At 42.0% G+C, this 26,444-nt stretch overlaps 1 protein-coding gene across 1 annotated transcript; it reads left to right on the plus strand.

Annotated features, from left to right (window-relative positions):
• The first annotated feature begins 684 nt into the window (after positions 1 to 684).
• On the plus strand, positions 685 to 24,588 carry LOC138372055 (uncharacterized). The gene is made up of 3 exons (XM_069337227.1): positions 685 to 890; positions 15,498 to 15,752; positions 22,692 to 24,588. Exons 2-3 carry the CDS (start codon positions 15,515 to 15,517, stop codon positions 24,365 to 24,367), a joined length of 1,914 nt encoding a protein of 637 aa, XP_069193328.1. The 5' UTR covers positions 685 to 890; positions 15,498 to 15,514; the 3' UTR covers positions 24,368 to 24,588.
• Positions 24,589 to 26,444: the final 1,856 nt, after the last annotated feature.

Genomic DNA, 26,444 nt, shown 5'->3' on the forward strand with positions numbered 1-26,444 from the left:
ATCATAATGGTCCAGGACGGACCGAAACGTTGTCCCATCATAATGGTCCAGGACGGACCGAAACGTCGTCAGTGTTCAGATATGTGTGTTGGGTGGAGTGTTCAGCTGCGTTATTGTGACTCATCTTCTGATCTAATATTTTGTGATAATGATGTGAACATGTTGGTGGGTCACAATGTTCACTATTGTTAATGTTGTGAACATGTTGGTGGGTCACAATGTTCACTATTGTTAATGATGTGAACATGTTGGTGGGTCACAATGTTCACTATTGTTAATGATGTGAACATGTCGGTGGGTCACAATGTTCACTATTGTTAATGATGTGAACATGTTGGTGGGTCACAATGTTCACTATTGTTAATGATGTGAACATGTTGGTGGGTCACAATGTTCACTATTGTTAATGATGTGAACATGTCGGTGGGTCACAATGTTCACTATTGTTAATGATGTGAACATGTCGGTGGGTCACAATGTTCACACACAACCTTCACTATTGCAATAGTTGTTTAAGGTAACAATCCACTCACAGGTTCTGCACATTTCTCTGGGCTGTTGGGTCACCATTTTACTTGCGTGTTCCCCGCTGGTAATGGTGAGGGCTAATAATGGACATATTGCCCGGCACAGCTTGGCAAGGCGGCCACCAGATGGCCTCCACATAAAAGGGCGACGTGCGCGCACTGTCATCGCAGTTTACAGCGAGCAGACGAGACGTACCAAGAGTGAGAGCATTCTTCCCTCGCTGTTGTTGTGGCAGCTGAAGTGATCTGGCTTTGTCTTCACTCAAGTGTTTACACACAACAGCTGACAACCTGGGAAGGCCCTTCACAACCCCCTACTACAACTGTCACGGACAACACAGCCAACCTCATCACCTGAAGCAGGTAACATTTAATATATATATATATATATATATATATATATATATATATATATATATATATATATATATATATATATATATATATATATATATATATATATATATATATATATATATTATATATATATATATATATTATATATATATATATATATATTATATATATATATATATATATATTATATATATATATATATATATTATATATATATATATATATATATATATATATATATATATATATATATATATATATATATATATATATATATATAATATATATATATAATATATATATATAATATATATATATAATATATATATATAATATATATATATAATATATATATATAATATATAATATAATATATAATATAATATATAATATAATATATATATATATATAATATATATATATATATATATATAATATATATATATATATATAATATTATATATATATATATATATATATATATATTAGTATATTTTGGTAGCAGTCTTTCCTGTAGACATATATTATTAAATATGACCGAAAAAGTAAGATTAATAATTCTAACACGAATTTTCTCAATCTTTCGTACATTACGCTTCACTGTTGGAGGTAAATAAAAAATCACTTCTCCAAAATTCATTTTTATTTCTAGTCTGACGCGACACGGGCGCGTTTCGTAAAACTTATTACATTTTCAAAGACTTCACAAATACACAACTGATTAGAACTTACGTCTCTCTGATATTATATCTACATTTGAGTGAGGTGGGAAGGGTGATGTGGCATTAACACAAGACAGAACAGGAGGGGATATTAATAGGGTATTAAAAGTATCAACACAAGACAGAACAGAAACAATGGGTATTGAATAGAAGTGTTTGTAGAAAGCCTATTGGTCCATATTTCTTGATGCTTCTATATTGGAGCGGAGTCTTGAGGTGGGTAGAATATAGTTGTGCAATAATTGGCTGTTGATTGCTGGTGTTGACTTCTTGATGTGTAGTGCCTCGCAAACGTCAAGCCGCCTGCTATCGCTGTATCTATCGATGATTTCTGTGTTGTTTACTAGGATTTCTCTGGCGATGGTTTGGTTATGGGAAGAGATTATATGTTCCTTAATGGAGCCCTGTTGCTTATGCATCGTTAAACGCCTAGAAAGAGATGTTGTTGTCTTGCCTATATACTGGGTTTTTTGGAGCTTACAGTCCCCATGTGGGCATTTGAAGGCATAGACGACGTTAATCTCTTTTAAAGCGTTCTGTTTTGTGTCTGGAGAGTTTCTCATGAGTAGGCTGGCCGTTTTTCTGGTTTTATAGTAAATCGTCAGTTGTATCCTCTGATTTTTGTCTGTAGGGATAACGTTTCTATTAACAATATCTTTCAGGACCCTTTCCTCCGTTTTATGAGCTGTGGAAAAGAAGTTCCTGTAAAATAGTCTAATAGGGGGTACCGGTGTTGTGTTAGTTGTCTCTTCAGAGGTTGCATGGCGTTTCACCTTCCTTTTGATGATGTCTTCAACGAAACCATTGGAGAAGCCGTTGTTGACTACGACCTGCCTTACCCTACAGAGTTCTTCATCGACTTGCTTCCATCCTGAGCTGTGGCTGAGAGCACGGTCGACATAAGCGTTTACAACACTCCTCTTGTACCTGTCTGGGCAGTCACTGTTGGCATTGAGGCACATTCCTATGTTTGTTTCCTTAGTGTAGACTGTAGTGTGGAAACCTCCGCTCCTTTCCATGACTGTTACATCTAGAAAGGGCAGCTTCCCATCCTTCTCCATCTCGTAAGTGATACGCAACACAGAATTCCGCTCGAATGCCTCCTTCAGCTCTTGAAGACGTCTGACATCAGGTACCTGTGTAAAAATGTCGTCAACATACCCGTAGTATATGGCAGGTTTCAAATTCATGTCAACTAAGACCTTCTGTTCGATGGTACCCATGTAGAAGTTCGCAAACAGGACACCTAGGGGAGAACCCATGGCGACCCCATCTACTTGTTTATACATGTGCCCATCTGGGCTCAAAAAGGGTGCCTCTTTATTACAAGCTTGGAGTAGTTTCCTTAGAATGTTTTCTGGTATGTCAAGAGGAGTACAGGCCGGATCACGATACACTCTGTCCGCTATCATCCCGATTGTTTCATCCACAGGTACGTTGGTAAACAGTGATTCTACGTCCAACGAGGCTCTTATCCCTGTGGCCCGTGTTCCCCGCAGTAAGTCAACAAATTCCTTTGGAGACTTCAGGATGAAAGCACAAGGTACATAACGAGTCAGCAAGCCGTTGAGTCGCTTCGCCAGTCTGTACGTGGGTGTGGGTATCTGGCTGATGATTGTCCGAAGTGGGTTTCCAGGCTTGTTTGTCTTGACATTTCCATACGCATACCCATGTTTGTATTCCCCAATAATCTTTGGCAGGTGGAGTCCGGATTTCTTGGCGTTCACAGTTTCGATCAATCTGTTAACCTTTGTTTTCAATTCGGCTGTAGTGTCCTTCGTTACCCTTTGGAATTTAGTTTGGTCAGAGAGTATGAGGTTCATTTTTGCCAGATATTCGTCTTTTTTAAGAATGACGTATATTGGCGACTTGTCACCTCTCCTGACGGCTATCTCCTTGTTCTCACGAAGGCTCTTAGCTGCCGCTTTAAGTTCGGGGGACAGTATGGTGCTTCTGTAGTTGTCTCGAATCTTTGCTCATTCTGCAATAAGTTCTGCTTGAAAGGTGTCTTTGGAAAGCCTGGAAACCCACTTCGGACAATCCTCTTTTGTCCGGTCGTGTTGATCGAGCAGTTAAGGGATCCTGTACGCCAGCAGAGTGCTCCTGGCAGTATGGGATCGAGTCACTTCTGGGGTGTGAGTATTCAGTTGCATATAGTCCTGGGGACCATTCAGGCTTGTTCGCATTTGTGTTCCTCACGTGTGCCTCAGAAAATGAGGTGATCTGATCCGACCCAGTTGTTCCAGCCACACGTGAACCCTTGTCTGTAAAGACCGAGGGGGGGGAGGCACGTTACACAAAGCCCTCCCCCCACTAGACCCAGTAACCCATACATCAGTTACTTTGGGGATGAGTGACTGTCCAAGAGTCACCCGGCCGACGCCTCACGTCACTAACGAGGTTGTCAGGGCCAGCGAGCTGTCCACATTATAGCAGTCACCGGAGGTGCCATACAACGCCGGGGGTAGCTGTCTCGAGATCACCACTACCCACCTGCTGCGTCATCAAGACTGCAGCCATTCCAGCAGTGTTGGAGGAGAGGTCAAGAAATGGAAAGCACGTAGCAGTACTCAAGAATTTCGCCGGAAGATTAATGATTACGTCATCTGAAGTAACAAGAAAGCGGAAGTAAGGCGGTCACAGGTGGAAGGCACGGTTTCCCTACAGAGTACCGGGACTCGCCAATAGAAGGTCGCAAAATTGTTTCCTTTGGCCTAAAGTCGGCGGTACGAGGGTATACACAGTTGGTGTTTACGGCCTAGTAACCTGGTGACATCAAGAAACGCCTGAGATGACGTGAGCAATGATGGAAGACGAGATTCACCTGTTCTGCAAACAAGCAACCCGCCTCTACGACCTTCTGACACCACTCCTGCTAAGAGACACCGTTGGTACATCCAGTCCTGCTCTGCTGTGGTCATCTGCGCCGTCAAGTTTAACATCAAGACTGCCGTGTGAACTGTGATTGATATGAAGGCGTGTGGACTGTCGAGAGCAAGATTAATGGCCGAAGTAACAGTATTCTACAGCTGTCACTTGGCACTCAGCTCTACTACACTCTGTCGTCATTCAGTAGTACCGGATGGGAGTACAAGAGGACCAGGTATTGATGTCTACACATGAGAAGAAGCAAGATCGACACCGTCATCGTCAGCGACTACATTCAGCATCCAGCAGCATCGATTTTTTTTTTCTTCGATTACTCAATATGAACAATTGATACAAACAACAAAGTGGCTCTGAACATCTGTGTAACACTTTTGTTTAAATGTTGAAAAACAGATTTAGAATCAATACTTTTTAAATGTTGAAAAACAGATTTAAAATAATTCTGGTATAATATATGAAAATTTTACTCTATAAATTGGTCAGTAATCAAAATCGAAGCCCCTGTGTAATTGTCTCAGCCCAGAACAAACGGTTATGGAAAATTATGTTGTGCTATTTTTTTCAGAATGTTTGAACACAGGAGAGGCGGACCAATATAAACATTGACACTTCTAGTGAGTGAGAACACTTGGCTGTGCAGTCAGCTGAAACCTGTGATATAGTATAGGAATTTTTTATTTTTAGATACATGAAATAAACGTTAGGTGTGTTCCTTAACATGTCAAGGTTGACATTGATGGGGAGTGGTTAGTACACGGATGTGAACTGATAGTTCCGTAGTACGCTCCCGGATGACTGAAAGTTCAGTCTGATGATATAACTTTAATGTTTGTTTGAGCACGGTGTGGCCGGCTCTAGAGGACACATGGACTTGGCTAGTGAAGAGCCAAGAGAGTTTAATAGCTAGTTTTTGATGGTAGAGTAGGGACATGTTATTTAGCTATGTCAGTAAGGGTAGGATGTATGTTTCCTGATATTGGAGGATTGCTGTCAGTTGACAGCTGAGAAATTTATGAAATATGAACATGTTGATGTTGGACACTCAAATATTTGTCAAATTTCATTAGTTAGGGTAGCTTTTGTTTGTGGCATGAGTTGAATTGTGGGTTTGGATACTAAACCTCGTGAATTTTAACAAATTAACAAGGTTTACTAAGTGCTTGTGCGGGGGGGGTTGTAACAAACTAGGCTGTTGTAAGAATTATTCCAGAAGGTTCCAGAAGTTCGAGTAGGGACCTGACCTCTCAACAACGCCCAGTCCCCTGGGAATTAGCAGGTCTGAGTCACAAATGGCGGGCATCTTTGTTCATAGCTGCGTATAATGAACCATCCTATAGTATTCAGTAATTTAGAGAAAATTAGCCTTTATTCATTTTGCATTAAAATTGTATTGTATAATAGTACTGGGTACAATATCAAGAGTATTCTAATTATTGAGTTTAAGTCACCATCAGTGACGTCACGAATCAGATCTAACTTTTAAGGCGGAGTGACCGGCGGTCATAGGTCAGCAGGGTTGACATGTCTAATATTTCTCAAAGTTTTAATAACCATTTTTGTGATCGGGAACAGCTCTGCCGTTAGATGTTTGTAATTTAATTCAGTAAAATAATTCAACCAGTCTGGATCAATTAAATACAACAGAGGTTAATTGTTATAACTTAAACCTGGCTAGTAACTTGGTAGAACTTTGACTGACTAGGCGGAAGGATACAATGCTCTGTCGGGGGTAGACCAGACAAGAGAGAGATCAGTGTGAATACGGGAGCAGCTGGGAGAGGTCAACCATCTTACCTCTCCCCAAGACCAGCACAACATCTTAGCTGGAAAACATAGAGGTATAGTTGCTATGGTTATGTATAGAAATAGTCTTCTCATTTGCCATTCAGGTCAAGTAGGGAGTGTTAAAGTGATAGGGAGTGAACACATTTAGATTTTGTTTTAGTTTTTTTTTAATAAATTAAATTTGTTAATAATTTGCATTTTTATTGTCTCCATTTGGTTATGTGTATACTTGTCCTGGTCACGTGGTCCACACGAGGCAGAGTTGTATTGGGCGCCGATTCTAACATCGAATCGGAATTATCATTACCGCGTAATTTATTCCACACTCAAGGTCATCGTATATAGTGGGGATCAAGCCCCAAGGTTGATTAATTAGCGTGATCGATCCAGACCTCGATCATTGCTCTTGTATTACTGGTCTGGTGGTGGCAGCAGAGGTGACTCTAGGGTTTTGTTCAGAGCTTAGGTCACGTCATACTGGGTGTAGAATCCTAAGTCGGTCAATCGTCTTAGGACCACGTGGCGTGGAGTTGGCTTTGGTAAAAGTTTTGGAGTCCCTTGGTAGAGAATAAAAAGTAAGAATACGGGTAGAGGGAGTAGAAAGAAGGAAGTAAAGAGAGAGGAACCCCAAACCCGTGTTACACCATGCCTAAGATTACCAACCGAGTGCCGGCAGGGGGGATGGAAATAGCCTCGGCTACCATCCTCTTTTGTCTGGTCGTGTTGGTCGAGCGGTTAAGGGATCCTGTACGCCAGCAGAGTGCTCTTGGCAGTATGGGTTCGAGTCACTTCTGGGGTGTGAGTATTCAATTGCATATAGTCCTGGGGACCATTCAGGCTTGTTCGCATATATATATATATATATATATATATATATATATATATATATTGTGACGATAATCTCCTTCAAGAGATTGAGCCTGCTCTTCCCTCCATAATTACGTCTTCACAATTATATAGAAAGACTAGGGAAGAATGTCCAACAACGACAACAACACCAGCAAGGCTTGCCAGGGTGAGCAGAAACGTATGCAGCCAGCCACCTGTTCGAACTCCAACCACCAAACTACCCGTTGATCGCTACGGCTCCGCTGATTGGTCGCCGGTCTGGCTGCACCTGCACTCGCCCCCCATACTACCTGATGTCTGGGGTCGCCCCAACATCAGTCCTCAGAATGTTCAGTGCTTTCGTAGCCAGCACACCTCCCAGCTAGACTCTAGAGTGTACTGAGAGAGGTGGTGGCTTTAAGCCAATATTCCAGCACCTCCCACTTACTTTGTGTTGCACTTCTTATTATTTTGCCTTAACGTAACTTTTCATTGTGTCATTTAAGTATTCTTATTATTTTGATTCATTGATTTTATTATAAGAATTTGTTTGTGCATTATTTTCATGTTTTGATTTAATTAACGTAATTAAAATTTCATTGTTAAAGTTTACTTGTGTTTTGTGTGTCTTCTCCTTACCTTACCACAGACGAAGTTCCAGTTTTTTCTATTTTTTTTATAACTATGTGACGAGGCCATACCCCTAGCCTTAAACAGCCGAACACCAACGCGTTACCGTCACAAGTTATATGGGGGCCTGTCCTAGGAGCTTCACTCAGGTACTGGTGCCAAGTGGTAATTTATGGTAAGCGTATTTAACTTTGTTAACGTAGCTTTACTATTTTTCATTCAATTTCATTTTTATAAGGTGCGGTGTATTGTGCATTACGAGAGTAACATATAGTGAAGGTGAGACAACTTTGGATTACGTGGTGACTGTAGGCCTCAGTCATACTCTTAATTGGTCATCTCTCCCTCCTTGTTATTACTCGTATTTACCATCTATGTCCCTTGAATATTTCTCATTCTGACAGATCATCATATTGGTACCCTGGTACTGTGGTCTGCCCCGGGTCAAGAGTACCCAATCTTCTGCAATCTGACTGTAGGAGGACAAAGAGGGCCATAGTTCCTCTAGCTCGAACTTTAGTTGCTGAATTGGGACCTCAGCAGCAGTTCTCGTCACCAGTTGACACCTCGCACCCCTACACGTCAGTCAGAGATGATGATACATACAACGGTAGGGAATTAGCTTATTTTTTCAGAGCACAAAAGTTCGCTAATTCTGTAAGTATCATATTAAATTCAGTGGGAAAAACTTGCTTTATGTCCTTTAGAGACTTGGCAAGGTATGCCTACATCCTTGGACTACCAATTTTACTTTTGAAGCATTTAACTGTTTCATTTGTTTTCGAAACTTTGTTTCATTTGTTAGTAGGATTTTCTTGCCCTTATTCTCTTACATGAGTACCGGGTACAAGATTTCCTGCGCCCTTGATTTAATTTAATATCTTTCACTTAACGTTAATTGTTAAAGATCACACAGGATAGGTACCAGTTGCCACGTTGTCCTGTTTCTGACATTTCATTATTGAACATTCGTGTACCTTTATTTGCTAATTTCACCATGTTTCGTCTCCAAACTTTCCGTGCAAATCCAGCAGGTGAAATAGGGACTTTAAGTCGTGCCAAGAGGACTGAACTACAAACTCTTGCACATGAGTATCAACTAGAAGTTCCCTATCAAGCCAACAAAAATGACCTACACAACCTGTTGCTGGATTACTATTTAGAGCAAGGTAAGATAGACTCTGAAACTCATGAAACTTACTACATTGCAGATAAACCTGACTTGGCAACGCTGAAACTCAAACTAGAACTGGCAAAGATTGAAGAACGAACAGCTGCCATACGGAGGGAAGAACAAAAACGTGAAGCTGCCTTGAAGAGAGAAGAACACGAACGTGGACTCGCCCTCCAGGAACGTGAGGTTGCACTACTCCAGGAGCGGGAACGAGTACAGCTTGAAGCACTCCAGGAGCGGGAACGCGTACAGCTTGAAACCAAACAACGCGAGTTGGAAATACAACGCGAACATGACAAGCAACAAGCGACTCTGGCTCTAGAGTGTCGTCAACGTGAAATCGCCTTGGAAACTTCCCACTTCACTCAACGCCAGCAAGCTACTGCCAATCTTCCCGTCAGTTTTAATATATCACATGCAAGTAAGTTAATGCCATCCTTTGTAGAAGCAGAAGTTGATGTGTTCTTTACCACCTTTGAAACCCTTGCTAATCAACTCAGTTGGCCTGTCGACCAATGGGCAACACTTCTCAGAGTCCATCTTACAGGTAGAGCTGCAGTCACACTCAGTACTTTGGCGTCTGAGAATGACTACTACACTCTGAAACAAGCAGTGTTAGACGCCTACCTACTTTCCACCGAAAGTTATAGAAGGAAATTCCGTGACCACCTGAAGGCAAGTACCACTACCTTCCTCGAGTTTGCTAACACGAAACGGAGGTATTTCATGAAATGGCTGGAAGCAGCACATGTCTCTACTTTTACAGAACTCGTGAACCTGATGCTTGTTGAAGAATTCTTGAGACGTGTGCCGCCTCCTGTCCGCCTCTACTTAGCAGATAAAGAAGAAACCGACTACCTGAAGTGTGCTAAGTCGGCTGACACTTACAGCCTCATCCACCGGCTGACACCTGAACCATCCTCCAGTAAGAAGTCGTGGTACAGTTACGAGAAGGTGAGCCCCGATCAAGCTGGTTCACAACTGTACTGCAAATATTGTAGACTCTATGGACATACCATAGACAAGTGTGGTAAGTCTCAATACAAGGGAACCACTGACCAACAACGACCCAAACCAACTCCTCCTAAGTCCGGTAAGCCTGTGATGAATGTTGGTGTTGATGTTAATGATCTTTCTCTTTTCAGTAACCACCTGTATACTGGAACTGTCTCTGCCAACGGTTCAAATCCGGAGGGACGTTTCAAATTGAAGATCTTGAGGGACACAGCGGCTCTACAATCGATCATCTTGAAGTCGGCTGTGCCCAACATAGTCTACACCGGGGAAACAGTCTTCATCACTGACCTCACTGCTACTACTCCATACCCTCTCGCCAGAGTCCACCTGGATTGTCCCTACGTGAACGGGGAAGTCCAAGTCGCCGTCAGGGAAAAGCCTTTTCCCATGCCTGGAGTGCAACTTCTCCTAGGCAACGACTTGGCAGAGGACCTGCAACCGACCAACCTGATCGTCATGGACAAACCCCAGGTGTGTAACTCTGTGCCAATAAATCCTATTCTCGAGTATGTTCCAGCAGAGGTTCAAGAGAGTGATGAAGTTTCTCCTCCGGTTCTCGTGACCACCCGTGCACAAGCCGCACGTCCACAGCCAGCTGACTCTACTGCTACCGCTGTCCCTCAAGACCCTCAGAAACTACCCCCGCATCTGACCAAGTTGGAGTTCCGTAAGTTGCAGAGGGAAGATCTTACTTTAACACCATTGTTTTTCCAGGCTGAGACTCAACCCGACAGTATTCCTGGGTTCTTCCTAGAGAACGACTTGCTCTACCGCAGATATAGACCCAGTAAACTGAAGGAGGAGGACGATTGGGCCAACACCGAACAACTTGTGATTCCCACCAGCCTGCGGCCCACTATTCTACACCTGGCCCACGGAGCATTCTCCCACTACGGCTTCAACAAGACTTACCATGGGATTCGTCAAGACTACTACTGGCCAGGTATGGTAAACAACGTCAAACAGTACGTAAAACAGTGTCATACATGTCAGATGGCAGGCAAACCGAACGTCTCCATTCCCAGAGCACCACTGATTCCCATACAGGTGCCTGCGGAACCTTTCCACAGACTCATAATAGACTGTGTTGGTCCTTTACCTCGGACCAGTTCAGGTAACGCCTACATCCTAACCATCCTGTGTCCTACCACCAGATTTCCCATAGCAGTTCCAGTGAAGAACATCACGGCTGCTACGGTTATCAAACATCTATTGAAGATCTTCACTCAATACGGATTTCCCAGGGAGATTCAAAGTGACTGTGGCACCAACTTCACCAGTGATCTCTTCAAAAGGACACTGGAGGAGTTCAACATCAAACAGGTATTGTCCAGCCCCTATCATCCTGCTTCACAGGGTTCTCTTGAACGTAGTCATCAGACCATCAAAGCACTCTTGAAAAAGTTTTGTAGTGAAACCTCAAAGGATTGGGATAAGCAGATTGACCTAATAATGTGTATTTTCAGAAGTCTCCCCAATGAGTCCCTAGGAGTATCTCCTTATGAGATGCTCTACGGCCGTAAGTGCCGTACTCCCCTTAAGGCTTTCAAAGACTCTCTCAGAGATGCCACCTTCAGTGAGCATCAGAATGTGCCCCAGTTTCTTCAAAACCTTCAGCACATTCTAGAGAGAGTCCACCGCTTTGCCCATGATAATCTATTGAAAGCCCAGGTGAGAATGAAGACTCATTACGACCAGACCAGCAAAGTAAGAAAATTCAAGCCGGGAGACTTCGTCCTTGCTTATTTCCCTATCCCAGGTTCACCTTTACAAAACAAATTCTCAGGACCCTACTGCGTCAAAGAGTGCAGAAGCAACAACACATACGTCATAGAGACTCCAGATAGGCGGCGGAAGACCCAGCTGTGCCACGTCAACCTCCTGAAGCAATATAATGGTACTCCTCCCACTGTCTTGATTAATTGTTCTACCTTCACAGAACCCTACATCCACAGTGAGACCATCCCGGCTTCTTCTCCCGAAAGCACTGACAAGGAGTCGGCGCTTTCTAATTCCAAAATCCTTAATGATCTTCCCAAATGCTTTCAGGATAATAATCGTGCTCCTATGCCCTCTTCTAATTCCACTCTCACCTCGTCAGATAAGCCCTTCATCCTCCATGTCGACGCCAATCGTACCGACGATGGTGGTGTCGTGATGCAGCAACGAGGCGAGAAGAATACACCTGTCAGCGACTACTGCTACAAGGAACGACGGAACAATTGGCAAGGAGCTACTCTTCCTCATCCTGAAGCTTCAGCACTTCACTCCACACCTGAAAAGTGCTCGGTCCACCATCAATACGGACCACACCACCCTACACCTCCTGCAGCACGCCCACTTCTCATCTCAACGTCTTCTACTATGGGCTTGCTAACTGCAGAAATTCAACCTGGAGACACGCTATACCAAGAGTCTGACAACATCTTAGCCCATGATCTCTCCAGAGTTTATGAAGTAGAAGCAACTCCATCCATTACTCCACCACATAACGACGTACTTCTTCCAGAACCGCAGGCTTCGGGGGAGAGTTGTGACGATAATCTCCTTCAAGAGATTGAGCCTGCTCTTCCCTCCATAATTACGTCTTCACAATTATATAGAAAGACTAGGGAAGAATGTCCAACAACGACAACAACACCAGCAAGGCTTGCCAGGGTGAGCAGAAACGTATGCAGCCAGCCACCTGTTCGAACTCCAACCACCAAACTACCCGTTGATCGCTACGGCTCCGCTGATTGGTCGCCGGTCTGGCTGCACCTGCACTCGCCCCCCATACTACCTGATGTCTGGGGTCGCCCCAACATCAGTCCTCAGAATGTTCAGTGCTTTCGTAGCCAGCACACCTCCCAGCTAGACTCTAGAGTGTACTGAGAGAGGTGGTGGCTTTAAGCCAATATTCCAGCACCTCCCACTTACTTTGTGTTGCACTTCTTATTATTTTGCCTTAACGTAACTTTTCATTGTGTCATTTAAGTATTCTTATTATTTTGATTCATTGATTTTATTATAAGAATTTGTTTGTGCATTATTTTCATGTTTTGATTTAATTAACGTAATTAAAATTTCATTGTTAAAGTTTACTTGTGTTTTGTGTGTCTTCTCCTTACCTTACCACAGACGAAGTTCCAGTTTTTTCTATTTTTTTTATAACTATGTGACGAGGCCATACCCCTAGCCTTAAACAGCCGAACACCAACGCGTTACCGTCACAATATATATATATATATATATATATATATATATATATATATATATATATATATATATATGGAAAATCCACAGAGAAATATGAAATGAGGTGAACGTTTCGGCTTTGTTAAAGCCTTTGTCAACACCAGACTGACTAAGGAGAAGGGAGAAGGGGGAGGATATATAGGCCTCTATAGGAGGCCTATATATCCTATATATAGGAGGATATATATATCCTCCCCCTTCTCCCTTCTCCTTAGTCAGTCTGGTGTTGACAAAGGCTTTAACAAGCCGAAACGTTCACCTCATTTCATATTTCTCTGTGGATTTTCCGCATAAAATGATCAGTGTTTTGTGATCGTCAATTGCATATATATATATATATATATATATATATATATATATATATATATATATTGTTAAATATGACCGAAAAAGTAAGATTAATAATTCTAACACAAATTTTCTCAATATTTCTTATGTTTCTTTTTTCTGTTGATGGTAATTAAAAAATCAATTCTCCAAAATTCATTTTAATTTCTAGTCTGATGCGGCGCTTGAACGCGTTTCGTAATAACTTATTACATTTTCAAAAACTTTAGTTTAAACACACACCTAAAACATGCAAACACTAAACAGAGTTTAACTATGTTAATATTTAAACACCTTTTGTCTTATATACTCGCATTTGGGCGACGTGATATTTTACAACAGTTTTGAATGAGGTGAACAAACTTTCAACACAAGACAGAACACGGTTCCGTTGGTATAGTTGAAAGGGAAGAATGGAAGTAACTGCAAAGGGCCTATTGGCCCATATTTCCTCTTGATGCTTCTATATTGGTACGGAGTCTTGAAGTGGGTAGAATATAGTTGTGCATTAATTGGCTGTTGATTGCTGGTGTTGACCTCTTGATGTGTAGTGCCTCGCAGATGTCAAGCCGCCGGCTATCGCTGTATCTATCGACGATTTCTGTGTTGTTTGTTAATACTTCTCTGGCGATGGTTTGGTTGTGGGAAGAGATTATATGTTCCTTAATAGAGCCCTGTTGCTTATGCATTGTTAATCGCCTGGAAAGAGATGTTGTTGTCTTGCCTATATACTGAGTTCTTTGGGGCTTACAGTCCCCAAGTGGGCATTTAAAGGCATAGACGATGTTGGTCTCTTTTAAAGCGTTCTGCTTTAAAAGAAGCACGTCCTTCACACGTCTGCGCATCCCAGCGGCGCACAAACAGCTGATAGATACTTGACGAGGAGAACGTCACCGCCACTCGTGTAGATGAAAGTTTTTCCAAACCGAAGAGATCAGGGAATTCCACGCCCAATACGTCCATGAGGTCAACATCCACTAGGGGCCAGGCAACAGGGGCCGAGAAATCGAACCAAACGGTGTCGACACGGCGAACACATCCACCACTAGCCATCGCCATAACACCTGCCGGGCCCCGGCCAACGGCCGCACCACACCGTCAACAACGAACCACCACGGAGCAGCTACAGGCTAGCACTGGCAGCTCAAGCCGAACGTCAGCGCCCTCCGGTTGCAGAGCGGCGAATCGCCAATTTGTTCAGTTAGTGTCATTAGTCAGTCAGCGACGACGGGATTAGGATTCCGTGGGTCCATCAGGCTGTTGAATAGCTGTTCTTGAATGTGCCACTGGGGTGATAGTAAAGTAACGTAAAGTCGATGTTGTAGTAGTTCTAGTTTTGTTGAATAAATTGTTGTTTCTAGAAAACGATCGTTTAATTCAAACCTTCCAAGATTATTGTCCCACATTTCATGTCTTGCAATGCTTTGCCTGCTTATGTCAATTAAGTCTGTATCTAAAGCTGGAGTCCATTGCACAGCACCACACATCAAATTTACAAATTTGGTGTGAGAATCCATTGGCTACCCTTTATTAGTTTTTTTTAACTAGGAGTCAACGACCTAAGTGACAGGTTCCAGCCGTGTGGTGGCGCCTGTCGATTTACTCCCGCTGTCCTATGATCTTAGGTTTTAAGTTAAAACATCTGCCTGTGGCAGTTCTTGCTGTTTAAGGTCTGCCTCTCTTGCGAGGTAGTTACGATTAACGTAACATCAATAGAAATCAATTCTTTTGATTACGTCAAAGAAAAAAAAATCTCACTCATATTGGTATCCTCAATGAATATCATGTGCCACTGATGGTGCTACATAGTCTCCCTGGCTTGACGCCTTCCTTTGATAATTACTTACTTCTCAGTGTATATACACCGAGAGTTTAAGTAGTCTTGGACTATGTTGTGGACTAAGGTATCCTTGCTGGTTGGTCAGTAAAATTGTGGTGGCCTTTATAACCCTCCTGAGGTTCATATTTTTAATATATTTATTTAATTTATTGACAATTTTGTAGGTATTAAACAACCAACAATGGCAGACAGCTTGACCGAGATTCAAGATAAAGCAGTCATTAAAGCACAAAAGCTTTACAGCACCATTCAACAGTGGATGACTCAGCGAAGAAGCACAATCAACGTGCTTAACAGGATGGCAGGAGAGATTGAAGAGGTCCATGATAATGCTACAGTAGCCAGATGGGTCGGAACGGGTGTTAGTACAGCAGGAAGCCTAGCGATGATTGGGAGCGGAATTGCCACTCTTTGTACAGGTGAGTGATAATATAGGGTGAAATATCTAGGAGAGTTGCAGGTGTTTCAATATAGCAGGAGAGGAGGAGGAGCATTTGGATATTGGATGGTGGTAGTAAAGCTCTCGTTATCACAGTGAACATTACTTAGTAATACCTAATACACTATTCACTCATCAAAATTATAATCATAGTGTTCCAGATAAATCTGATTATAATTCATCCATAAAAGAAAATTTCTGTTTGTGTCTTCTTGATGCTTCTATATTGGAGCAGAGTCTTGAGGTGGGTAGAATATAGTTGTGCATTAATTGGCTGTTGATTGCTGGTGTTGACTTCTTAATGTGCAGTGCCTCGCAAACGTCAAGCCGTCTGCTATCGCTGTATCTATCGATGATTTCTGTGTTGTTTACTAGGATTTCTCTAGTAAACAACACAGGATTGTGTTGTTTACTAGGATTGACCAAACCATCGCCAGAGAAATCCTAGTAAACAACACAGAAATCATCGATAGATACAGCGATAGCAGACGGCTTGACGTTTGCGAGGCACTGCACATTAAGAAGTCAACACCAGCAATCAACAGTCAATTAATGCACAACTATATTCTACCCACCTCAAGACTCCGCTCCAATATAGAAGCATCAAGAAATATGGACCAATAGGCTTTCTACAATCACTTCCATTTCAATACCCATTGTTTCGTGTTCTGTCTTGTGTTGATGAAATTAATACCCTATTAAATACCACCTCACCCCATCCACCTCACTCAAATGTAGATATAAACAAATCAGAGATATGTAAGTTCTATTCAGTTGTGTATCTGTTAACTAAAGTCTTTGAAAATGTAATAAGTTTTACGAAACGCGCTCAAGTGTCGCGTCAGACTAGAAATAAAAATGAATTTTGGAGAATTGATTTTTGAATTACCTCCAACAGTGAAAAGAAATGTACGAAAGATTGAGAAAATTCGTGTTAGAATTATTAATCTTACTTTTTCGGTCATATTTAATAATATATATACAACATATATACACACACATGCATTCAAATACATTTGTCTCTTTTTACTCTGACAGGATGAGATAGCTGATAGAGAAACTAGTGTGCAATTAAGCACTTAATCACTGAAGGTGATTAAGGTGCTTTTACAAGCTCAGGTTATATAGTTACATCACATACATACATTGTATAATTGATACATTACATGGTCAATCTTGGGTACAAGTCCAATATATCATCAAGTGTTCCAGTACTCATACAGTAATTACAGAGTTCAGCATACCTTAGCCCAGGAGGGCGAAAGTCAGTCAGTATGGGACATTCTACAATATAATGTTCAAGAGAGTGCATGTTTTCTCTTTCAAAAAGTTGACACATTGTGTACTCGACATTTGGGTTTTGAGAAAGCTGCCAGATACGTCTATATCCCAGGCGTATTCTGGCCACTATAACATCACATTGCCGGGTTCTTGTTCTATTAGTCCCATATGTGACTGTCTCCTCACGATATCTATCATAATATTTAATGCTACAACTTTCAGGTCTTTGTGAATTTGTTAAGTCGGGTGAGATCTTCATTAGATATTTGTTTAAGTATTCTCTTTGTCACTGCTAATGAAACACTCATATCAATTTCTACCACTAGTTTTCTACAGGCTGTCTTTGCAAGCATATCAACAGTGTCATGCCTTGAGATGCCAACATGTGATGGCATCCATAGGAATTTAATTTCAAATTTGTTTTCTTTAGCAGCTAAAACATTCATTCGAATATCACTGACTATTTTCTGGGTGTCACTACTATGTGCGTTCAATGCCAGGAGTGCACTCTGCGAGTCACAGTATATAAGTCCACTGCCTTTGTCTTTTAAAAATTCAGTGGCAAGGTATATGCCTGCAAATTCGGTTTGAGTTTTACTTGCCCAGTCATTGACGCGCTTCATTGCTGTATGTACGAGAGAAGATTGTTCAGATATGTTACATACACATCCGGTACATCGTCCACCTTCTTCTACAGAGCCGTCGGTATAGCACTGATACACATCGTTACCCATACTCTGAGTACTCTCAGTGATGCTTTTCAGTGTTAACTGTTTTAATAATGTAGTGTGCACACTATCTTTCTTGGATGCATTTACAAAATCAATTGATAGAGCCCAGTTATCCCATGGAGTAATTGGTTGATTAATCATTAATTGAGTTGGGTACATATTTAATATTTTGACGGACTTGGCTACCTTGTAGAACCAAAATACATAATCAGGCTTCGTTCTTCTTCTATAGACCTCAGGGGAGTGCAGCATATTAGAAAGTTTAGCTTGAAACTTCATGTGTTGCCGAGATCGGCTCAATGCCTTCACGCCGAAAACTGTGCTAATAGACAAAATTCTCTCACTTATGGAAGGTAATTTTAACTCTGCTCTCATATTGACTATCCTCGTGGACTTTGGAGCCTCAAGGATGAGACGCATAGCTTCATTTTGCAAGGTTTCAAGAGATTTCAGCTCTTTGTCAGTATACAGTGTGATATGTAGAGCATTGTAGTCAATCACAGAGCGTATAAATGATACATAAAACATTCTAGCAAGTCTCACGTTAAGTCCATGATTGACACCAACAAGGACCCGCAAGGGCTTTAATCTCTCCCAGAGTCTCTTGAGAGAAGAAAGGTACCCAGGGTCGTTAATGGGGATACCAAGGTATCTGTAAGACTCGCAGTTCTCAAGTGCTCGCCCATCTATATGATAACTGGCTGGTGTAATACCACATGGAATGAGGGCACGAGTTTTCTGTACAGAGATAAGGAGGCCACATCCCTTAACTGTAGTAGCAAAAGCATCGAGCAAAACTTGTATTCTAGGCTCGGTGGCAGCCTGTAAACATATATCATCAGCATAACAAATGACAGTGTTTTCATTATTAGTTGGAAGATCTTTAACAAGTTTATGCATCAGAACGTTGAACAACAAGGGGCTTAGGACCCCTCCTTGTGAAGTTCCCAGTTCAAAGTGTTTGCTCTCTGTGCTTTTAACACCATTAAACAAAACATATGCTGTTCGATTAGACAAATAGCCCTTTATCCATTTCAGTAATTTTCCTTGTATTCCCAGCTCAGCAAGCTGTTCTAGTATGATTTCCCTGTTTGCTGTATCAAAAGCTGCTGCTAGGTCGATGAAGACTGCTCGAGGGAAAGCTTCATTATGAGTGAAGTATTCAGCAAAACAGTGTTGTGTACTGAGCCCAGGCATAAATCCAAACAGTTGGGGTGACAGGTGCCCCTGTATACGATACATGAGTCGGTTAAGGACAATGCGTTCAAGCACTTTACAAACACACGATGTTAGAGATATGGGTCTATAATTATCTGAGTGTGGTTTGGGGATGGGAACAATGACACTCTTTGTCCAAGCATCAGGTAATACTCCTTCACGTAAACTCATTCTGTACAACACTAAAAGTGGATTACCTGGTACGTGTGAGACTAATCTCAGTAGACTGTAAGTAATACCGTCCTCTCCAGGAGCAGTTGATTTGCCCATCTTTAGTGCATGATTTAATTCCCATTCAGTTACATCATTAAGGTCCGACACGTCGATAGCTGTACAGGCAAGATTGATGGTTCGTTGTCTGTTGGGGCGTGTGTCATCAAGTTTGTGCTGTATGTTAATTGGGAGTGAGTCGTACCTTGATGTTAGTGCCTATTGATCAAGGAGAATGTTTGCTTGTTCTAGTGGGCTGTGGTGCAGTGGTTTGGTTGGGTTGCTTCAAGAGATTTTTCGTATCTTTTCCCAAACTTCAGCAAGTGTTGTTTGCTCATTTAGGCCTGGCGTACGGCTATGTGGCCAACACCACCTAGAGGCCAACACCACCTAACAAGGTGTTATGTGTCAGCTTCCAACATCACCAGTCATACGCCAGGCCTTAGGAACCTGGAATGTGACTTAAGTGGAGCGCCTAACTCCTTCACAACTCACACTTTCACAAATAATAAAAATATAACCGATATCTTTTACATAATTTACCTGACGGCCACTAACACTAATGACCTTGGCGAGGACAGGAAGCTCCCCCCCCCCACCATTTGCCGTGATAATTTAAACCAATTGTATTTCAAACTCTAACAGAGTTTTGGCGTTCGCGGCTTTGCGGGTAGGGAGTTCCATGGGTTTATTACCCTCTGGGTGAAAAATAATTTCCTGTTCTCAGTCCTACGCCTAACAGCTGGGTGGACAGCGCTTCGGATTCGTAGTCCTGAGGCTCCGGGTTCGATCCCCGGTGGTGGTGGAGACAAATGGGCAAAATTTTTCTTTCACCCTGATACTCCCTGTTACCTAGCAGTAAATAGGTACCTGGCAGTTAGTCAGCTGCTACGGCCTGTTTCCTGGGGTTGGAGGCCTGGTAGAGGACCGGGCCGTAGGGACACTAAGCCCCGAGATCGTCTCAAGATAACCTCAAGATAAGATACATTGAAGTTTCTTGAACTTGAAACCGTTGCTCGTTGTCTGTGTTACATCTGACCTTTTGAACACATTGACGGGATCAACATCCTCCAACTTGTTCAGTATTTTAAAAGTTTCAATGAGATCCGCCCTGTCATGCCTGGTTTGCAGGCCTGAGGCCCTCAATCCTTCCTGATGTGAGAAATGTATTAGCTCTGGAATGCGGTTTTTGCCTGGTGTTGCAGTATGTCCAGAGTAGCTATATCCTTCTGAAGATGAGGTCTCCAGGCTTGGATACAGTAATCCAAATGGGGGCGCACCAGAGATTTATAACAGTTGAATCACTACCTTCTTTTCCATCAAGTCAAAGGTTCGCTTGATTATTCCAAGGGTTTGGTTAGCTTTTCTAACTGCTACTCTTACCTGTTAGGCAACTTTTAGTGAATGATGGATTTGACTCCAAGGTCCTTATAACTTAGTCTCATCTATTATTAGTCTTACCGACTCCTTTGTTTTCGTTCTTCTTCTTCTTCTTATATACTAATAGAACGATTTTGGATCTTTCTTTATGTTTTGGGCAAGTTTTCTTTACTAGTTACTTTGGGCAGATCTGATTTTCTGGGTGGCCGAGTTAAGTGCCCCTTTATATACAAGTTAAATTTTAAAATAATTTTTTTTATTCAGGAAAAGTATATACATAGTTGAGTTACAAACCTAATGTTGGATTTATAGATAGAACTAGTACATACAATACCTAAAACCACTAATATGCACAGCGTTTCAGGCAAATTTCATAATATATATATCATATTATCATAATATATATATCATGTATCATAATATATATCATATATCATAATATATATATATTATATCATAATATATATATATATCATATATCAAAATCTTTGATGTTCATTGTGGATTTATACGTTCTGCAGAGGTTCTGCTTGGTTATCAATGCTCGTTTTATGACCTGTCATCCATCTAGTTCCCTTTCTTATGTGTGTGTGGGAGGAGACAGGGAGGGTGTGTGTGGGGGAGGAGACAGGGAGGGTGTGTGTGTGGGAGGAGACAGGGAGGGTGTGTGTGTGGGAGGAGACAGGGAGGGTGTGTGGGGGAGGAGACAGGGAGGGTGTGTGTGTGGGAGGAGACAGGGAGGGTGTGTGTGTGGGAGGAGACAGGGAGGGTGTGTGTGGGGGAGGAGACAGGGAGGGTGTGTGTGTGGGAGGAGACAGGGAGGGTGTGTGTGGGGGAGGAGACAGGGAGGGTGTGTGTGTGGGAGGAGACAGGGAGGGTGTGTGTGGGAGGAGACAGGGAGGGTGTGTGTGTGGGAGGAGACAGGGAGGGTGTGTGTGTGGGAGGAGACAGGGAGGGTGTGTGTGTGGGAGGAGACAGGGAGGGTGTGTGTGGGGGAGGAGACAGGGAGGGTGTGTGTGTGGGAGGAAACAGGGAGGGTGTGTGTGTGGGAGGAGACAGGGAGGGTGTGTGTGTGGGAGGAGACAGGGAGGGTGTGTGTGGGGGAGGAGACAGGGAGGGTGTGTGTGTGGGAGGAGACAGGGAGGGTGTGTGTGTGGGAGGAGACAGGGAGGGTGTGTGTGTGGGAGGAGACAGGCAGGGTGTGTGTGTGGGAGGAGACAGGGAGGGTGTGTGTGTGGGAGGAGACAGGGAGGGTGTGTGTGTGGGAGGAGACAGGGAGGGTGTGTGTGGGAGGAGACAGGGAGGGTGTGTGTGTGGGAGGAGACAGGCAGGGTGTGTGTGGGAGGAGACAGGGAGGGTGTGTGTGGGAGGAGACAGGGAGGGTGTGTGTGTGGGAGGAGACAGGGAGGGTGTGTGTGTGGGAGGAGACAGGGAGGGTGTGTGTGTGGGAGGAGACAGGGAGGGTGTGTGTGGGAGGAGACAGGGAGGGTGTGTGTGTGGGAGGAGACAGGCAGGGTGTGTGTGGGAGGAGACAGGGAGGGTGTGTGTGGGAGGAGACAGGGAGGGTGTGTGTGTGGGAGGAGACAGGGAGGGTGTGTGTGTGGGAGGAGACAGTAACCACCTGACGACAAAAATCCTTGGGGCCTTGACATTGTCATTGACATTCATGAAATCTTATTAAATCTTTTAACTAGACATAATAAAAATTCAAAAGTTTTTATATAAGGTGACCCTAATTTTAGTCAATGAATTGAATTTTAGTAACTATTATATACTATTTACATATATTTAAACAAAAATTTTCCACTTGTAAATAATGTTTTGTTGTGAACCTCAGTTGTTGAGAGCATTCTGGTGTTGTTACAGTCTGCTGGCTCCCAGTAGACTCACACCGTAACAGTGGAAGCCACCGTGACGCACAGTAACAGTGGAAGCCACAGTGACGTATTGCAAACTTGGAAATTCCAGCATATAGTTGGGTGATGGTCTTGGTCACAGTGGTAATGTGTATATTGGCTCACAGAGTGATCAGTAGTTTACGTCCAAGGAGTGCATCATGTGCGAGCAATAACTGAATTATTCCTATCTTTACCTTGCAGGAGGATTGGCTGCACCACTCCTGATTGGTTCAATAGCTGGCACAGTTGCTGGTACGGCAACGTCAACAGTGGCTCAGGTAATCGATGGTTCCAAACAAAGTGATAAGATCCAAACTGCCAACTCAGCTGCTCAGAGAGATGAACAACTTGGAGATAGAGTCAAAAAGCTGTTAACTGACTTGCATGATTTGTGTGAGAAGGAACTACGGGTCCTTAGAGATGAAGATACAGGAAGTTTGTCAGCGTCTGCAGACAGTGATAAAGAACAATTGTCCATAGAACAGTTGGTTACAGGTTATCTATATGGTGCTATAAGTCTTGCCTCCGGTGACACACATACAAGGTTCTTCCTCCCTTGTGACAACACTCTCAACATCATGGAACTAGACACTACATTATACAGAGGTTCATCATCCCGACATCCAGGGGCTCAAGGAGAATATCTTGCAACTAAATTTACATCTACTTTTGCTGTAGCCAGCCTGAACTGTATTCCAAAAGTTGGAATTAAAATATTGGAGGAGGTTGCAGCCAAATCACTTGGAAAAAGTGCCAGCAAAATAGGGGTTGGGGCTGGTGCTAAAATTTTAGGTAAAGCTACCATTGTAGGAGGAGGACTTGGTCTAATGTTTGATATTAAAGAGATAATAGAAATAGGAACAGAAGGAAAACTGGAAAGCTGTTCTCAGCTGAGAGAGAGTGCTGCAGAGATGAAGAGGCAACTTAATACCATGGAACGAGAGTTTGAAGCTGTAGCTAAAGTTGCAAAACTAAAAGCTAAGTTGCGAAAGATTCTTGACAATACAACCATGAGCACAGAGGAAACAGTGAGTCAACTGATGAGCATATTGAAACAAACTCAGCCAGAAGCAACTAAGGCTATCAAGAAAGACGATGGTTTAATGTTCACATTAGTCTGGGGTCTGCGTAATATTTACCAGTACTTCCGTGACTATATAGAGAAGGAAATTATGAAAAAGCGTTATCCCAGAAACCATTATGATTTAATCATCATTTCTCATGGTGGTATTCGCCCTGAGCCATGTCCCGTCCCCGTCAGTATCTTGAGTGAAGGCTTTCGGCAAATGATATTTTACAGTCCATGGTCGTGTCTAGTTGATGCGTCTGTTGTGTATAGCATCGGAACTGGCTGCATTAAACCCAACAACAGACGATTTTTTCAGTGTTCTTCTAAGACTAACGTTGCTTTGAGTAACCTGCCCTCTTGGTGGAATTCAATCAACAAGAAAACATTCCATGTAATTCCGACTGTAATGTTACATGCACTGAAGTATAACGAGTCTGCATATCAAGCTCTTAAACAACTAACATGTGACTGCCTGCGAAAGCGGGACACGAACACCCGCCTGGTGGTACCATACATGGCTATTCCTGGAATAGAAGAAGTATCAGTTCCACTCTGGCTTGTAGCTGTTATCTGTTCTCTAATTGGCACTCTCCTCAATATGGAGTTCACATATCACCATGCTGCTTGTTTGTCAAAGGAGTGGGGAAGAGTGTGGCCGGAGGACCTGATCACACGGTATCATCAACAGTATTACTTCATCACACCCGTGGACGATGTCGCCATGATCGTGACTAATCCACATCCAAAGGATCCGTACTCAAGGGAAAGTTATAACATATTTGAGAAAGTTGTTGGTCCACTTCTTTAATCTCTGATACATATTTATGTTTATGATGTTACTCTGAAGGAACACTAACTAATACTGCCACTGTGCTGTAAGTTCTTGCAAGAGAAAAGTTGAGACATTTTGTAGTGCATGTGTTAGTCTACACATTGTTAATAGTGCTTGTGTTAGTCTACACAGTGTTAATAGTGCTTGTGTTAGTCTACACAGTGTTAATATGGCTTGTGTTAGTCTACACAGTGTTAATATGGCTTGTGTTAGTCTACACAGTGTTAATATGGCTTGTGTTAGTCTACACAGTGTTAATATGGCTTGTGTTAGTCTACACAGTGTTAATAGTGCTTGTGTTAGTCTACACATTGTTAATATGGCTTGTGTTAGTCTACACATTGTTAATAGTGCTTGTGTTAGTCTACACAGTGTTAATAGTGCTTGTGTTAGTCTACACAGTGTTAATATGGCTTGTGTTAGTCTACACATTGTTAATATGGCTTGTGTTAGTCTACACAGTGTTAATAGTGCTTGTGTTAGTCTACACAGTGTTAATAGTGCTTGTGTTAGTCTACACAGTATTAATAGTGCTTGTGTTAGTCTACACAGTGTTAATAGTGCTTGTGTTAGTCTACACATTGTTAATATGGCTTGTGTTAGTCTACACAGTGTTAATATGGCTTGTGTTAGTCTACACAGTGTTAATATGGCTTGTGTTAGTCTACACATTGTTAATAGTGCTTGTGTTAGTCTACACAGTGTTAATATGGCTTGTGTTAGTCTACACATTGTTAATAGTGCTTGTGTTAGTCTACACAGTGTTAATATGGCTTATGTTAGTCTACACAGTGTTAATATGGCTTGTGTTAGTCTACACAGTGTTAATATGGCTTGTGTTAGTCTACACAGTGTTAATATGGCTTGTGTTAGTCTACACAGTGTTAATAGTGCTTGTGTTAGTCTACACATTGTTAATAGTGCTTGTGTTAGTCTACACATTGTTAATATGGCTTGTGTTAGTCTACACATTGTTAATAGTGCTTGTGTTAGTCTACACAGTGTTAATAGTGCTTGTGTTAGTCTACACAGTGTTAATATGGCTTGTGTTAGTCTACACATTGTTAATATGGCTTGTGTTAGTCTACACAGTGTTAATAGTGCTTGTGTTAGTCTACACAGTGTTAATAGTGCTTGTGTTAGTCTACACAGTATTAATAGTGCTTGTGTTAGTCTACACAGTGTTAATAGTGCTTGTGTTAGTCTACACATTGTTAATATGGCTTGTGTTAGTCTACACAGTGTTAATATGGCTTGTGTTAGTCTACACATTGTTAATAGTGCTTGTGTTAGTCTACACAGTGTTAATATGGCTTGTGTTAGTCTACACATTGTTAATAGTGCTTGTGTTAGTCTACACAGTGTTAATATGGCTTGTGTTAGTCTACACAGTGTTAATATGGTTTGTGTTAGTCTACACAGTGTTAATAGTGCTTGTGTTAGTCTACACATTGTTAATATGGCTTGTGTTAGTCTACACAGTGTTAATATGGCTTGTGTTAGTCTACACAGTGTTAATAGTGCTTGTGTTAGTCTACACAGTGTTAATAGTGCTTGTGTTAGTCTACACAGTGTTAATAGTGCTTGTGTTAGTCTACACATTGTTAATAAGGCTTGTGTTAGTCTACACATTGTTAATATGGCTTGTGTTAGTCTACACATTGTTAATAGTGCTTGTGTTAGTCTACACATTGTTAATAGTGCTTGTGTTAGTCTACACATTGTTAATAGTGCTTGTGTTAGTCTACACATTGTTAATAGTGCTTGTGTTAGTCTACACATTGTTAATATGGCTTGTGTTAGTCTACACATTGTTAATATGGCTTGTGTTAGTCTACACAGTGTTAATATGGCTTGTGTTAGTCTACACAGTGTTAATAGTGCTTGTGTTAGTCTACACATTGTTAATAGTGCTTGTGTTAGTCTACACATTGTTAATAGTGCTTGTGTTAGTCTACACATTGTTAATAGTGCTTGTGTTAGTCTACACATTGTTAATATGGCTTGTGTTAGTCTACACATTGTTAATATGGCTTGTGTTAGTCTACACAGT

The sequence above is a fragment of the Procambarus clarkii genome, chromosome 37, assembly GCF_040958095.1.
Source record: "Procambarus clarkii isolate CNS0578487 chromosome 37, FALCON_Pclarkii_2.0, whole genome shotgun sequence".
Lineage (NCBI taxonomy): Eukaryota > Metazoa > Arthropoda > Malacostraca > Decapoda > Cambaridae > Procambarus > Procambarus clarkii.

Bases quoted from the DNA above. Each gene is read 5' to 3' on its own strand.
- LOC138372055 (XM_069337227.1), top strand. From the start codon at position 15,515: ATGGCAGACAGCTTGACCGAGATTCAAGATAAAGCAGTCATTAAAGCA. The intron at 15,753-22,691 runs GTGAGTGATAAT...TTTACCTTGCAG, and splicing joins AATTGCCACTCTTTGTACAG to GAGGATTGGCTGCACCACTC.